This window comes from Crotalus tigris, unplaced genomic scaffold (assembly GCF_016545835.1).
Source record: "Crotalus tigris isolate CLP2741 ecotype Arizona unplaced genomic scaffold, ASM1654583v1 scf7180000018550.1270297659:1495590, whole genome shotgun sequence".
Classification (NCBI taxonomy): Eukaryota; Metazoa; Chordata; class Lepidosauria; order Squamata; family Viperidae; genus Crotalus; species Crotalus tigris.
Genome location: NW_024097073.1, coordinates 1,585,011 through 1,601,196, shown reverse-complemented (window position 1 = coordinate 1,601,196; position 16,186 = coordinate 1,585,011). Strand labels below are relative to the sequence as shown.

The following is a 16,186-nucleotide window of genomic DNA, read 5'->3' as shown; positions in this document are numbered from 1 at the left end:
ATCTCCATGGCCGCCTTACCTGCCAAAAATCAGCAATGGTGTGGGATAATGGACCTTGTGTTGCAATGTATGCTGGCATCCGTGGATCATGGTCAATCTGCAAAGAAACAGAGTATGAAGTAAAATAACTTTCCTCACCCTAGTGCTCTTTGACTGAGTATGGACTACAATTCCTAGTTCTTCTATGCTAGCTGGGAATTCTAAAAGGGAAGGGACAGAAGAGAATTAGACTTGATAAAGTAAGCTCAAGAGAATGAGCTGTAGAAGAAGCTACATCAAAGATCTACTACCACCCTCCAGATGTTTGGGCACACACCCAATAATCTTTTGAGAGCTATGGAAGTTGAGGCACAACACCTTTGGTTAAATACAGTTATTTGACTTTGCTTATCAAGTTCATTCTGGATAAAGACACCACAATAGATCCACAGAGCAACCAAATTTGACTGTATATTATTAGAAGTGCAATGTATTACTATGAAATGGTATTGCCTATGGTTAAATTATCCACAAGCAGCAAACTAGGTGATCAAGAGGAACTTGGATGCATTAGACTGAAGAATAAATAATCATGGCCAGGTTGGAGAAGAGAAGGAGAAAGAGAGGAAAATGTCTGAACCAGAGAAATAAATGCTGTCCTGTAGCACCCACCTATTGCCCTTAACAGAACACTGGTCTCGGAGAGACACTGTTTAAATATGACATCCTTGATGGAAGGTAGGAAGAAAGAGACACAGAATATCTCTCTAAGGTGAGAAGATATGCAGACAGACTGAAAAAGGAGAGACTAGTTTAATGGATCAGTTGTCCAATTGGGAAACGCAAGACTTCACACCAGGAAGTGAGAAAGTCTATCTGCTTCTAAAAGGCAGGTGAGAGACAATTGTGAAGCACTGCTGACAAATATGTCCGGGGAACAGAAGGTAGAGCTGATGGCTGAAGAACTCTGAAAAGAACAGATGGCATTACACCTTCAAAAAATGATGACTGTGGCACATTTAATCCCAAGTGGCAGGGCAGAGGGGGCTTTGGGAGTGTCCTTTCTAGCTGAGCATGGCTGCTACTAGACTTGGCAGGAAAGGTGGCAGAGGCAGCCTCTTAAAAATGAGCCAGTGAGGCAGCATTTGTTGGGATACGGAGTGTAATGGCAAGGAGAGGAACATGGGTGTCTGTCACTCACAATGGGGCTGGCATTAATGAAGTCACTCCGCGATGGGTTGCTTTCCATTTTCAACTTGATGCGTACGTGATCATCTAGGAACAACAGAAAAAACAAGAAGCCGATGGTCTAGTCTAGAGATGCTGGAGTAGCAGGAAGCTGGAATTCTTGTGAAGCTACAGTGCCATCTCCCCAACACTGAATTGTTGGTCACAGAGATGCATCTCTAGACCAGTATTAGGGAATCCACAGCCCCAGAGTTGCATGTGACTAAAAATTATCTCCAAAATGACGTTGAATTTCAGTAATGCAGTAATGTGACTGTGGCTTCTCTCTGTAGATTGGAAGCTTATGAAAAGAGCATTACCCTTTAAATAGGTTGAATGTATTTAAGGAAAAACAATCCACCTCAAGTCAGAGAAAATAAGAAAATATGGCTCTATCTGCCCTTTGATGTGGCTCTACTCACTTTATGTACTGCCCATTTTGTACTGTTGTCCCACATACCATCGTCTTGCTGCACTCCCCTCCCCAGTGCCCACTTAAGTGCGGGCCTATAGCCATCACCGTAGAACCATGCTCTGGCCACACTCCAAACCTTCTGCTAAGGCAGCAAGGAACAGGAATAAAATGAGACAATCACATTCTCTAGTGCCCATAGGCAGTGCTTGTATGGACTCACAGGGCACATAATCTGGGTTGCGGTTCTTCTTGACATTGGCTTCACGCTGGGCAACATCACAAGTGTTTGGTTCTGCTTGGTATGCACACAGTGCTTGCCACTCTTTAGCCAACCTATCACGATTACGTAGATGGTCCTCCATATATGCCTGTGGTGGCAACAGAACAGTTGTCATATCTTGGACTTAAACATATACCTCTCCATCTCCCTCCCCCCCCCAAAGAGATTACTGAGATCTATTGAAAGCGTTCTCTGACTTGATACCTTCAAAAAGTTTGGGGACTGAATTCCCAGAATTGACAATCTCAATACATCTAAAGACTGTCACATTGCTATCAAAATCTAGGGCACTGTTTCTTAACCTCAGCATCTTTAAGATGTGTGGGCTTCAACTCCCAGAATTCCCCAGCCAACCACATTGAGTTTACTATGAGTTTACTTACCAGGTTTTAATTTCATTAAAAAAAGGAAAAAAGTAAAGCCTCCTAAAAGTCAAACTTAATTCCAGATGATCTCATGTATACAACCAGGCAATCATCAGGCAGCAATATGGAACTACTTTGCTCTGGCCATTGTCTTCTCAATCTGGAATTTCCTCTTGGTCTCCAATCAAATCTATCCTCAGATCTAATCTTGCTTAGCTTTTGAGATTGGCCCTTGTTGATTGAGTGGGGCCACTTAGGCTGGTGTTTCACTTCAAAAATGATACCACGCATCTATGTCTTCTGTAAAGCTCTATCTGGCAAGCTTGCAAACCTCGGTCAAGCTCCCCCAACAGCACAAATGTGTAGGGTGTGGGTGCTCCTCACCAGAATCATGTGTCCAGTGGAGATATCCATGTTGGACTGCACAGGCTCTTCACACCAAGATGGCGTGCTGCTGTGGGAGCTGGGACTGGCCTGGGGTGCATCGCTGAACTGTGAGGAGACACTGCTGACACGAGAGTTTTCGGCAGGAGCAGGGGGCGGAGGGGTTTCTGCACGGCCAAAGAGCGACTTGGCAGCCATGTGCTGTCGGCAGAGCTCCTGTGGAAAGATGACCCAGCTACAACACCCATGCACACTGGTCACTGAGACCAGACAAAAGATAGGAAAAGCAGAGAGTTGGACAGAGGCAAAAAGCATTCCAATCATCCAAAAATGCTTAATTCTTCTACTCAGAGATGTAAAAGCCGTAGGAAAATAAAGGCATAACTGAGGTCACCTCAGTCAAATTCTCCCCAAGGAGCTAGGAGCCATGCCTAGCGGCCATCTGTTCTTGCATTTGTATTCTGGCACTGAATGAGAGGCCAGTTTTAGGAATGTGTTTACCCAACACTCTTAATCACACCAGTTAAAGCCTTAATGGTTATCGCTGCATAACATGCTAAGCTAGTTAGGGCTTGTTTGGGGCTCTTGTGCAATCTCAGTCAATTTTGTGGAACTCCAAAAATGGCTTCAGTAACTAAATGGAGAATGCCAGGCATCCCGGCCTATGATTTCTAGTGAACCATGGCGCTATATGTCGAGTGATCTTGACAGACTCAGTGATGTCGAAGTTCCTCCCTGCCATCAATCCCACTGGTACCTGGTATTCATAGGTGCTGTCGGTTGCTCCCTCTGGCCCCAGCCCTGCCAACCGCTCTTTCTCCCGCTGCTTGGCATGCTGACGCAGACAAAAGACCACAGCAGCAGCAATGACAATGCCGGCCACACAGGCCAGTAACACAAAGGTGAGCAGCACCGAGTGGAAGGTGTTGCCGAAATGGGCAGGATGGGGGTACATTGTAGCCTCGTTACGCTGTGGAAAGACAGGCATAGAACAGGTGAGCTTAGGCTAAAGAACCACCTCCACCGAAGGCAGATGGTGCACAGAGTCTAGCCCAAGATGAGAGATGGTAGCTCTTCAAATGTCACTGGGATCTAGTTCTCAGCAGCCTCTGCCACAGCATGGCCAGTGGCAAAATGGGAGAGGCAGTGGTAGTTCCACCACATCTGAACAGTCACAACCATCACTGGTTTAAACTACATGCTTTGCTATTAGTTGCCCTTCCATCATCCTGGCATTATGGAGCCTTATCAAAATCGCTATTGCCCACTGCTGCCTTCTGACATCTCATCAGGCTCTGTCCCACCCATTTACTAAAACTTGGAACCTTTGCTGAATTTTCATTCTATTCTTTCCATATTCTGGAGCCAATGGCTTTCTTCTTCTAAGAGCTGATTAATTTTTTTAGATCCATCTCCTCTCCTGCTCCCAAGTCTTCTTTAACTCGAAAGCAAACTTTCCAAACAGGCAACTTGAGGCCTTGGCTTATGAGTCAGAACTCTCAGAGCTCTCTCTTGGCCAAACACTGCCCAAGCTTTAAAATGCCATGAGGTCAATCATAGGCAAGTCTTACCTGTCCTATACCCATCTGTAGGATCTTTATTCCAACCTCTGATTCCAGCTCTGACTTCACCAGGGCTAGAGGAAGGATAGAAATGAACAAGCCATACTAGAGGACTGAACTTGGGCACATGCAAAGCAGCAACTGAGTGAAGAATAGAAACTGGGAGAAACTGAATGAACGGAAGCTAGGGGAGCATGACTTCAGGACTGGTCTGTTTCTGTTTGACATGGTGGGGTTATTACACAAGTAGAAAGGATAATACTATGATAGAGGGAATTCCTTTGCTCCCTCTTTTATGGACCCCAAAGTCATCTTTCCAAACCAAATTGATTTTTACTAAAAAAAGAAAAAAAAAACAATCACCATAACAAGCAAAATAAAGTAAAACAGCCAAGCAAACCTTCTGCTAAGCTGATTATACCTTTCTTGAAGAAGAGAACATTCTAAAATAATAATGTTTACAGTAACACTGACAATAAAAGTAATAGAAATAATAATGGGTTGGCTCCAAGTTCCAAAAAAGTATGCTACTACTACTTTAACATAGAAGATATCCTGCACCTCTTAAACAAAATATTTTAGTGTCCTGATAAGGCTAGGACACAGAACTGGTATAATTGTGACTACTGATTTGCTCTCAACTTACCTGCCCTATTGGCGACATCATTCAGAGACAAATTTTGGTGGTTTTGACGGATGCGGAATGTGAGAGCTGGACCCAACACACTACATAAGGAGAGATTTGAATTTAGGATTCTGCTTTCACTAACCACATCATTCAGTCAACAAATACGTTTTCTTTGACCATCCCTGTAAGATGTCTCTGTTATAGCTACCCATCATAATTCTTTAAAATGCCCTTTATGTAAGGTTATCTTAGTTTTCTCTTCATTCATGGTTCTGCCAATGAACCACGGGACTCCAGAATGACATGGAGCCCATCAAGTGATTCATATGATTGCTGTTGCCAGGGGGATGGGGGAGGTTATTGGGGTTTTTTTGTATTATTTTTGTTTTGGGGTTTTATCCTAATAAGCTGCCTGGAGTCACCAAGAGTAAGTAGGGAGGCCACAAACCTTTTCTTAGATAAATAAATGAAACTCAGAGGTTTTACTAAATGTGAAAGACCTCAAGTTGTGCTTTAAAGCCCAATGTATGGTAGTTCAAAATCCAGAGCAAGTACATAGTTGCTAAAAAAGGTCCCTACTCATATGCACAAGGGTTCATTACTTAAGAAAATAAGGAGTCCTGTTGAGATGTAACAAAGAAAAGACTTTGTTTTAGCCACTCAATAATGAGAACTCAATAGGATAGGAGATATAGGATAGGAGATATAATTCATTCCAAAGCAATATGGAGCCCTACAAGTATGTTAGGATAGCCAACTGGCTACAAATATTGACAGTTACAGTCCTAATGTATTAAGGAGCACTAAATTGGGGAAAGTTACCTCAAGATACAAGGAAGTCCTTGTAAACTGTTCATTAAGAGAACTGCATCACACTCTGGTTAACTATGTCACCTGTACTTCCTCTGATTGTTTCTCACTAGATTCTTCCCTTTCTAGAACCACTGCAAATAACAGCACACTTCAGATTCTCGTGGACTCCTAGACCTCAACTAAGCTATATCACTTACCTGATATTGATGAAGCTGGCAGTAGATAAGTGAACATGTTCAGCCAGGGTCTCAAGGAGGTGAATGCCAACAGCCAGGCTTAATGGCCTGCAGGTGGTAAAAATGCAGTAGGTCAAGACTTAATGGAAAAGCATGTCGAGAAGAGAGTGGGTTAATAAACAGCAGATAAATAATACCTTTAGGTAATTAATTTTAAGATGTGTGAACTTCAGCTCCCAAAATTCCCCAGCTGGATGCCAGCTGGGAATGCAGGAAGTGAAGTCCACACATCTTAAAGTTGCCGTGGTTGGGAATCCTTGCTGTGGGTGATCCATCTTGGATATTAATCATCACCTGGCAAACACCTTACATATTCATAGATCTTCTGCTGGTAAAAGTACCTCAACCATACTAGCCATTTGTTGGGGTTCATATCTGATTTATCCAAATACCACAATAAACAAAAGAAAAATCTGTATGTTTGTGATAAGTGAATCAAATATAATAGGGTCACTCATTAACTTCTACAACCTTCGATTTTATCACAGGACTTCCCAGTGTGTAAAGAGTAAAGAAGATAATCTTGCAGGAATTGTTACTGAGACAAAAGGGGCAGACACTATTTTAAGTCCAGAAAAATGAGACAACATTTGGCAGTGACTCAGACAAAGACCTCCCTAATTTACTGAAGGGGAGGAGGTACAATACAATCAGATTTGTCAAGGGTCTGTTATCACAGCCCATCTCAGTCAAAGTAGATTTATCCATCATATGGATTTGATTTTGTAGTGTCCTATCTAGTGGGGCTGACATCTTGACTTCCAACATACCCGCCCTTCCCTATTCCACCTTATACCACTCCTCTAATTTGCTTGGATTGTCCCACCTATGTTAATTATGTGTATTCAGCACCACAATAATTGCAGTTATCACACTGAACCATACTTGATTTTAACCATGATTTGTTGGACAAGCTACAAGTGATCAGAGTAAGTTTTTTTAGTAATTTTAATGAATCAAGACATGCTCATCCTACATTTGCTGTCTCCTCTTTTTCAGTCTTTTTTGGATATCTTTTGAATTGGGTAAAGGTTTGAATGGAACTAAAATGCTAGCCAAGAACAAGCCAGAAAACCCAACAAATCTTGTGCTCCCAAGTTATAGGTTATATTAATCCACAGTTGCAATTAATAATCCAATATGCACCCTGACTTTGCTATTGCAGCAGACTGTTTTATAACAAACCATAATTTATTCATTGATTCTCTTTTCCATGTCACACCGAGTGAAAAATAAATCAATCATAGTATGGCTGGACATGATGCATGTGTCCAACCACTGCGCAGATGCAAATGAGAGTAATTATTATAAGTATCACCCTATTATCTGCTGGAACTTGTCAATGTATAGCTCAGGTTGCCCCAAATTTGTTCACTCCAGATAGATTCATTTTTAATTAGGCCCAAACAGCCTGGACTAGCAGCCAGTCTGGCATAGCATAGCATGACTTTGGGATGATGGAAGATGCACTTGTCTGATCCAAATCCATCTCACACATGCATTAGTCAAATGCATCCACACCTTGAATAAACCAAGCCAGACAGGTAGTCATCGACTTACGGCTATAATGGAGTTGTAAAGCGGGTCATTCACATGACCAGTCTGATTTTACAACCTTTTTTTTTGCAACGATTGTTCCGAAAAACCACATGTAAATGCTAAGTTTGCAGCAAAAGGTGCAATAAAATATGGTCACGACTGCTGCAAACAGCTGTGAATGCAGGCCAGATGCCGAGAGCCCAAAATACACTCACATGATCATGGGAGGGGGGGGGGGAGACAGTCATTGGAATTTCAGACCTGGGGAATCTTTTGTCATTTTGAATGGTCGGTAAGTAATAGGTCATAAGTTAAGGACCATCGATACAACTTGCCTCTCTGGATCCGCCCCTTTATTTTGCCCCTCCCTCATTTCCCCAGTCACTTCCTTTCTCTCACTTCTGGTCAGTGACAACGTAGCCATATTCCTCTGCCGCCAATGGTGTCTCTGGCTGCTCCCCATCCTTATTGAGTACACCTATTGCCACGCGACTCTTCTTCACCATCATCCCCTGCTCCTCAGGACTGCTGGTATCACCTTCCCCGGGGCTTAAGGGCTTCTGTGAGTCTGGGGGAGATGTTGTCATTGACATGGGGGCCCCAGCTGAGCCAAATCTCTCCCTGTGTGCTTGAATTTGCCCCTCTGTGGGAATGACACTGACAGAGTCTTCTTGAGAGGGGACTGGCTCCGGCTCCTCCCTGTGTTGCATTTCTGCCTCTGTCACCTGAATAAAGATGGAAAGGTCACCCATTAGTGCTCAACACTTCAACCAACAACCCACAGCTATCTTGATAACTCCTGCTTATTACTATAGGCAGCCTTGCAAATTCCCTTCTCAAATTCTGCCTCAGGTTGCTGGTTCCATCCTCAAGGTTGAATGTGTACTGATCTGTTTTCTTCCTCTTCGCAGGAGCCACCTATGTAAGAATTGGCTGGGGAGGATTGGTTTCTGATGGTACAGGCAAATTATAGTCTAAACGTGGCCCCAGAAAATCTCCAAAGTCCCTGCCCCAAGTGTACGGGGCCAAACTGTTTGGTCTTATTTCAGGGGGAAGAGAATGAATTGGGGATTTAGGTAAATGTTTAGACCAGTGGTTCTCAACCTGTGGGTCGAGACCCCATTTGGGGTCGAACGACCATTTCACGGGGGTCGCCAAACAACGCAGTCCGCCATTTTTTCTCTCCTTTTCCTTAGCTGTGCTACTCCCTTTTATTCTACTGGCTTTTGAAAGCCAATAGAATAGACTCTCTTGAATAGAGTCTAATTCTATTGGCTCTGAAAAGTCAATAGGAATTGTCCAGGCTGTCTCTGCCCTGCTGAGCCCGCCAAAAGTCCCATTCTGCAAACGGTGCTGCACCAGTTGAGTAGTCCTCGACTTATGACCGGTTGAGTAGTCCTCGACTTACGACCAGTTGGGGGTCGCGGCATTAAAAAGGTTGAGAACCACTGGTTTAGATCAATAATATGAGGTGAGCTCCTTGAACTCTCTCCACCCCCCCTACTAAACTGGGCAAGCCACCCACTCTGGCTATGTTCAGAAACAACTTCCATCACCCTCCACATTTCCTGTGGCCTTTGGAGACTAACAACTCCTCCCCCAACTCACAAAAACAAAAATGACTCTGCCCCACGTACATGCAAGTTGTATGCTATGGCAGGAGAATAAAAACTCAAGTGCAGCTTAGAGGAATCTACTTCTCATATCCAGAGGTTGGCTCAAGTACAGTGTATCTTCCAATGAGTAATAGGAAAGCACATTTCAATGTTTTGGGACGAGACATTGTAGAAACCCAAAGATATCCATATAGATCAAGAAACTGGTAAACTTACCCGCTTGGACTCCAGAGCCTCTTGTTCAAGCCTACCAGCTAAGGAAAGAATTAGAGAAGGAAAATGCTTATTTTCTAAGATGAGGGGGGGGGAAAACACTTAAAGTTTAATATGGTTGATTTTCAAAGTAGTGAAGGAGAAGTTAACAATCTATAGCTTTTTTCATGTTGTCAAAGTCCCATCAGCCCCAGCCAGCCTGGCCCATGGTCATGGCAGTCACAGTCCACCATTAGAGAGTTACTAGTTTCCTACCCTTGCACTTAAGGGAAGACATTCTGCGGAGGATCAAGCATGTTCTCTGTTTGCCATGTCATAGGCTCCAGAGCTAAAATACCAACAGAGGAAAAACAGATTCTGGGGTGAAGCCAGCACAAATTTAAGCCTGGGTTGCATGAGCTAGCACAGGGGCAGCACGGAGTCTCCTCTCTTCAGATTCAGTCCACAGAGTTCCTATTTTACACCCAGACACAAGCCTTCCTCCAATCGCTCTCCTCCAGCTACAACCATCCCTCCTGCTGCCTCTTCTGCTCCAAGTCCTCATCCCTCTACTCACCATGTTTATTGGGACTCTGAAGGAACTGAATCATGTCCTCTGGTTTAATCCCATAGTTGGCGAATATTGCTGTAAGCCTCTGTACGAGTCTGTCTGTGGATAGAAAGGAGGGGATGGTGTTGCTTCTGTAACCGAGTCATCATCAAGGCTTTCAAACCAAGATGAATAAGCTAAACGATTCTTAAGAGGGCCACTGAAAAATAAGAAAAGTCTCACCTGGCTCGGTGGAGTGTGCTTGAGACTCTGCTCTGTTTTCAAGGTTGTTACCACTGTCCTGAAGAGGATAATCTATCTTGGAATCTTGCTTGTTCTCAGCCCTGTTTCTGGATTTACCTGTCTGTTCCTGGGTTAAGTAAAGTGCCCCCAGGTCTTGGAGAAGTTGACTTCCATCCAGCCCCTGCTGTTCCCTATAGAAAGGAGCAGTGCTGGCGCTCATGAAGACCTTGGAAGGAGCAGCTTGGTCTAAGAAAATGGGAGACTTTGGGTTGTGACCACCAGAACTGCCCTGGAAGGTGCCATCTGGATAGCTGAACTGAAGTAGAAGTACACAGAAAGGCGATTTAGAAACAAATGAAACCAGTTGTCTTAAACTCAAGTCACAATACTGGACAATCTAGCTCACTGTTTCATTTGCAAGGGCTCTCCGGGTTTCTGATATGAAGCCTCCCCAGATTTCCTTGGAGGTAGCAGGAGCTATGCTGCCAAATTGAAGTTTTCTTCACTGAATCTGTGAAGAATTCACCAATACACACACCACGTTGGCATAACACTGCTGCTCTATTCTTTCTCTAAAGTCTCCACTCTGGCTTTCTTCTAGAGATGGGGGTATACTGATTTAGCTTTGCAGGACATTGTTAAGCAAAGCCATTTGAGAAACCCCCTGGTTTTGCTCCCCTCCCCTTTTTCAACATTGTTGTGATTGGTAAATGAATTAGACAGATAGCTAGACTTTAGCCATCTGTCAAAATCTGGTACTGAGGCAGATGATCTATGAGATCACAGAGGCTGCCTGTTAAAACAGGAGAGGCTTCCCTGGGCAGCCCCTACAGCTGCAGGGTGGCCCAGGCTGTCACACTTCTCCTGCCTTGAGTTAGATGCAAATAGGGAAAGGACCTGACACTGGCCCTTTCTCAGACAACAATCTTTCTCAGTTTTCCTTGAGAATCCTAGGAACTGAAGTTGATTTATTGGAGTATCATAGCTAAGTTACAGAGTGCCTTGCATTTATAGCCCCCATAATCAATTCCTTGTCATAAAGAGGGATCCTAGATAAGAATAAGAGCCGTGGTGGCACAGTGGTTAGAATGCAGTATCACAGGCTAACTCTGCTCACATTGCCAGGAGTTTGATTCCCTCAATCCTGACCGGCTCAAGGTTGACTCAGCCTTCCATCCTTCTGAAGTCGGTAAAATGAGGACCCAGATTGTTGGGGGCGATATGCTGACTCTGTAAACCGCTTAGAGAAGGCTGTAAAGCACTGTGAAGCGGTATATAAGTCCAAGTGCTACATGTATTGCTATAAAGAACCATGAAATGGTCCAATCAGTAACTTGACTCTTTGTTCCTGTGTTCTTCTGGGAAAGAGCTATTATTTTAATGGCACTATTTTTAAAAGGAAAAAAGTGGTGGGGAACCTATGACTGTCTAGATGTTGTTCATTTCCAAATCTTATCAATCCCATCCAGCCTGATAATGTGAGTATTGTGATTATGGGAATAATAGTCCAATAACAGTTGGAGAGCCACAGCTTTCCAAGCAATGGGAAATAAGCAAGTCCGTCACAATGGGTCAGACACGACTTTGCAACTAACAACAACAGCAGCAACATTGCCTAACTCTGTGCTCTCCAAGTGCATTGAATCCAATTCATTCACAGCCAGTAAGCAGGCTGAGGCCATTCTCCTCGATGCTCAGTAGCGTTATTGAAATACACACACCTGGTAATGAGGATAAGAAGACAGGAACACATTCTTGTGACTTAGCTCAGGCTGAGAGGCCAAAAGCAATTCCAGATACCTCTGCAGGAGTGCTGGGGGCAGAGGAGGCTGGTGAGCCCCCTGAGGGGAGGAAGGCTGAGATGACAAAGAGGGTCTCCTGGGAACTAGGTGATGAGGTGGCAACCTGTAAAGGGGACATTCCAGGGTAAAATGTCTGTCCATCCACCTACCCATCCATTAACTGGCTTATGTGGCACTCCATTTGGGAAGATTTTGAGCAGTTTGTTGTGGTTAGAGCAGGGGTAGGCAACCTCGGCTCTTTTATGACTCATGGACTTCAACTCCCAGAATTCAATTCAATTCTGGGAGTTGAAGTTCATGAGTCATAAAAGAGCCGAGGTTTCCTACCCCTGGGTTAGAGAATAAACTGGGGATCAAAAGTTCCCTATTTCTAGTTCAACAAGGGGCAATTTCTGCATGGTAACTAATGGCCATACTCAAAGCCCTATTCCGCCAGGGTATCTTCCATATGATTATAATTATAATTATAATAGGGCCTGAGGAGTGCTTCTGGCTAGAGGGCACAATTTAGTTCTGCTTTTTAAGTAGCCAACAAAACGTCTCTGATGCAAGTGTGGGAATGTGAGCTGTAAAAGCTTGGCACCTCCCTCACTATAATACTGATTAGATCGTGATCCAGGCACCGGCAGTGCATACTGCAAACATCCGCTGTGACAAAAAGATTATTTTCTAGCAGGTGTGGAACTAGATCACAATAGAGAACAGCACAGAAACTTCCCTTTCTTTCAATCAAATCCTCATCTTGGCAATTTATAACAAAAGCGAAAAGCGTGGCTTCCCATGGGAGATCCGCCTGCCTCCGAATCGTGTGCCTTCTGGAAAAGTCTGGAGACAGAGCTTGATGCCACATACAGGTAGTCTTCAATTTACGACCACAACTGAGCCTAAAATTTCTGTTGCTAAGCAACACAGTAAAGTGAATGTTGCCCCATTTTATGACCTTTCTTGCCACAGTTGTTAAGTGAATCACTGCAATTGTTGGATTAGTAAAACATTTGTTAAGTCAATCTGGCTTCCTGCTTGTCAGAAGGTTGCAAAATGTGATCACATGACCCCAGGACACTGCAACCTTCCTAAATACATACTAGTGGCCCAGTGTCTGAATTCTGATCACATGACCTTAGAGATGCTGCAACTGTCATAACTTTGAAAAGAAGTCATAAATCACTATGTTCAAATGGTCACTAAGCGAATGGTTGTAAATTGAGGACCACTGTATTTTGTTTAGGGTTTATCTGTCTCAGCTTCTATATTCATTGTATTTTCACGCCTTATTGTCTGACAAGAGACTTTGACTGCAGCAGCATATCAATTTGATAAATAAATAAAAAGGAAAGGCCTGATAATATATAAGGTGATTCACTTCTTCGATAACTAGAAAGAGCCTAAAGAAGGATCTTCCATTTTATAATCCTAGTTCACTCTATACTGTGGTTTGGTATGTTGTTTCTTTGTTCCATTTTTTAAAAATATTATATTCTCTCCCTCTCACCTCCAGTTGATATTTGATTCACATCTTGGTTGTCTTAATAGTACAATCCAGTATAACCCTGCCTTCGTTCAACAGTAAACTCTACTGACTTCAGTGGAACCTTCTCCCAATTAGGTATACAACAACTTATCCTAAACTGGTTGCCTTCAGCTATAGAAACTTCAACTCCCAGAATTCCCCAGCCAGACCTGATGGCCATTGATGAGAATTCTAGGGTTTGAAGTCCAGGCATCTGAAGGGCAGATTAGTGAAGGAAAGATCTGGAGATGCTTAATTCTTGGCTTGATAATCAATACACTGCAGCAGTTTTTCAAACTATCTTTGTGTATTGTTGTGCTTTACACTTTACACGCCATTCTGCTCAACAAGCAGGTGGTTGTACTAAAGAAGGGAGATAGTTTATTGTTGAGTACAACCTACAACTAAACCACAGTTATTTGCTAAGAAATAGCAGCAGCTACATCCCAAACTATTCTTCCTACCTATCCTCAGCTGCAGAATTCCATGAAGAAGGAAGATAAAGCCTAGGGATGTGTTCCATCTCCTGGGCAATCACATACTGTGTAAAGTCATCTTGCCATGATAAACCTGATATGGGAAATAGAAAGTTAAAATAAATTAGTACATGGCTACAAAAACTGAATATTGACTTGAATGCTGAAACGATACGTATCCTCTGATTCAGGAGCAAGCAGTCCAATAACCTTGAGATGTTTTGCATTATACTTCCTATCTCTTGCAGTTCTCCATGCAGGCCAAGAGTTTAAAAGTTCAAAACATCTGGGGAAAACTAAATTGTCTAACCCTACTCTAATCGCTGAAGAAAGCTGAACTCTAGATAGGGTAGATTCTAGCAGCTTGAAGTAAACATTTTAATCAATGGCACACATTCATATGCAAGGTTTAAAGTAAGAGATACTGGGGGTCGTCTTATACGCCGAGTCGTCTTATATGCTGGAAATACTGGTAGTTTTCGGCGTATAAGACGACGTTCTAGGAATGTGGCTCGGCGACAAAGACGGGGGTTGTCTTATACTCTGGGTCGCCTTGTACGCCGGCATATATGATATTTCCAAAAATTGGTAAGAGGCATAGTTTGAATATGTCTCTGTAGGAAACTGCACTTCGTAAAAGTTAATGCTTTAAATAACATTTGTGATTTTGGAAAGGTGCCAGAAGATTCCTCTTGGACTTTGTATTATGAATCTGATACAGAGAAAAAAATGTTTCTGACTTTAGTATTAAGGGTGGAGAGAGGCACTCAAAATCTTGCCTGATGCAGGGATAGCTCACTTCCCTATCCTATCCTTAGCTCTTCTCCTCTAACTGCAGATATTCACCTTGTGCCATAAGATGCCGTAGAATAGCTTGCAAACGCTGGAGCACTGATGCAGTGACTTGAAAGTAGGGCTGGTCTCGCAATGAACTTTCCTGGCACTGGCCAAATAAACCATCTGGAAAGATAACAAACTCACAGAATAGTTGTCTACATGTACCAGGAATGGCAGGGGCGGAGTGGGGAGGAGAAGAAGAAAAGAAGCACCCAATAATACCAGACATACTAGATATAATTTGCATGGCGGGTTGTATATGGATCTTTTCTGATGGTCCACTAAAAACCAAAAGGGTCTGAACAAATTATACACTTCTTCAAGCTTTGAAGACCTGAGGCTTCAGACTTTTCCAGAAGTAAGCCCTCTAGGGACAAGCATTCAGGTCAATGTGCACAATGTGAATAATTAACAATGGAGGGCTTCAAATTGAATTGTCATTCAAAAGAACGCTGTGATAAGTAGCCTAGCAACATGGGGATCACACAGATTCCCCACTCCCAGTACATTGTGAAACAGGAAAAGGAAAATCATTATGTTCTCAACAGTTAAGCAGACACTCTTGGACTCTTCTTTATTTACCCAGGGGGACTGATATTTCTATATAGCTGTAATATATAGATATGTAATATATGTAAAATAATAATAACAACTGCCTATATATTCAGATGCTACCTTAACAGCTCTTAGGTCATTGATTAGGATTGAACTGTTACGTTTTTACCAGTTCCAGTCTGTGAATCGAACTGAAGATTAAATCTTTAATAACAACAACAACAACAACAATATGCAGTCTCAAGGGCAGATTTAATATCAAAGGCATCTATCAACACTGAAAGAAGTTGTGTCAGTCAATGAAGGGAGACCAGACCCTACTGTTGACTTCCCATCTCCCTGCATAAAACGTGAATTCATAGGCTCAGGAAAGGCAGCTCACATCTTTCCCTAGCAACAGGCAAGAGTTACCTCCCCCCCCCACTATTTTAACACTTTTGATTGTCTTCTAGCCACAACTCCCCCCCCCCCTGCTATATTAATTTACCTTGCACACAGACTTCCTGCTGAGAGCAAAGCCTCCTGTCAAATAAGCAGCCTGCAGGAAAAAAAAAACACACAGAGAGATAGAAAGGAAAAGAAAGATGAGAGATTTTCCTTAAAACATGGATAGTTAATTTAGAAATGAGGTTATCTCAGATGACTGCCATATATTGAGTAAAGGCTGAATTCAATTAAGCAAGTTAAACAAGTACCAATGCTAAGCATTAAAGTTAATAGTAAGAATGTTTTTTGCCTTGTTTTTGGCACCACTAGTAGCTTAGAGAATTCAGTGATGCAGATTTCTGCAATAATGTGATAGAAAATCTGGAATAATCCTAAAATTCCCCAATGTCTTCAAGAGTCCTCACGCTAGTCTAGTATTTAATTTTTTAGAATACCCACTGTGGCAGCTAATCTGCACATCCTTGTGCAGCCATGGTCTCTGAGTATCCACATGTTTTCAAAATGTCAAAGGAGCTATTAGCCCTCCCAAA

General features: G+C 42.9%; 1 protein-coding gene across 2 annotated transcripts in view; it reads right to left on the bottom strand.

Annotated features, from left to right (window-relative positions):
• PTPRN (protein tyrosine phosphatase receptor type N) overlaps positions 1–16,186 on the bottom strand; it is a 45,495-nt gene that overhangs the window by 12,876 nt on the left and 16,433 nt on the right. Inside the window, exons 2-17 of one of the 2 annotated variants that reach the window (XM_039354423.1) lie at positions 15,697–15,747; positions 14,664–14,777; positions 13,806–13,911; positions 11,751–11,934; positions 10,030–10,345; positions 9,814–9,906; positions 9,261–9,298; positions 7,828–8,153; positions 5,851–5,937; positions 4,859–4,938; positions 4,222–4,286; positions 3,408–3,620; positions 2,651–2,866; positions 1,842–1,989; positions 1,181–1,254; positions 20–97 (exon numbers count right to left, since the gene is read on the bottom strand). In XM_039354423.1, the coding sequence (XP_039210357.1) occupies positions 20–97; positions 1,181–1,254; positions 1,842–1,989; positions 2,651–2,866; positions 3,408–3,620; positions 4,222–4,286; positions 4,859–4,938; positions 5,851–5,937; positions 7,828–8,153; positions 9,261–9,298; positions 9,814–9,906; positions 10,030–10,345; positions 11,751–11,934; positions 13,806–13,911; positions 14,664–14,777; positions 15,697–15,747 (2,189 nt within the window). The remainder of the gene's footprint in view (positions 1–19; positions 98–1,180; positions 1,255–1,841; positions 1,990–2,650; positions 2,867–3,407; positions 3,621–4,221; positions 4,287–4,858; positions 4,939–5,850; positions 5,938–7,827; positions 8,154–9,260; positions 9,299–9,813; positions 9,907–10,029; positions 10,346–11,750; positions 11,935–13,805; positions 13,912–14,663; positions 14,778–15,696; positions 15,748–16,186) is intronic. The other variant, XM_039354424.1, reaches the window with a different exon arrangement.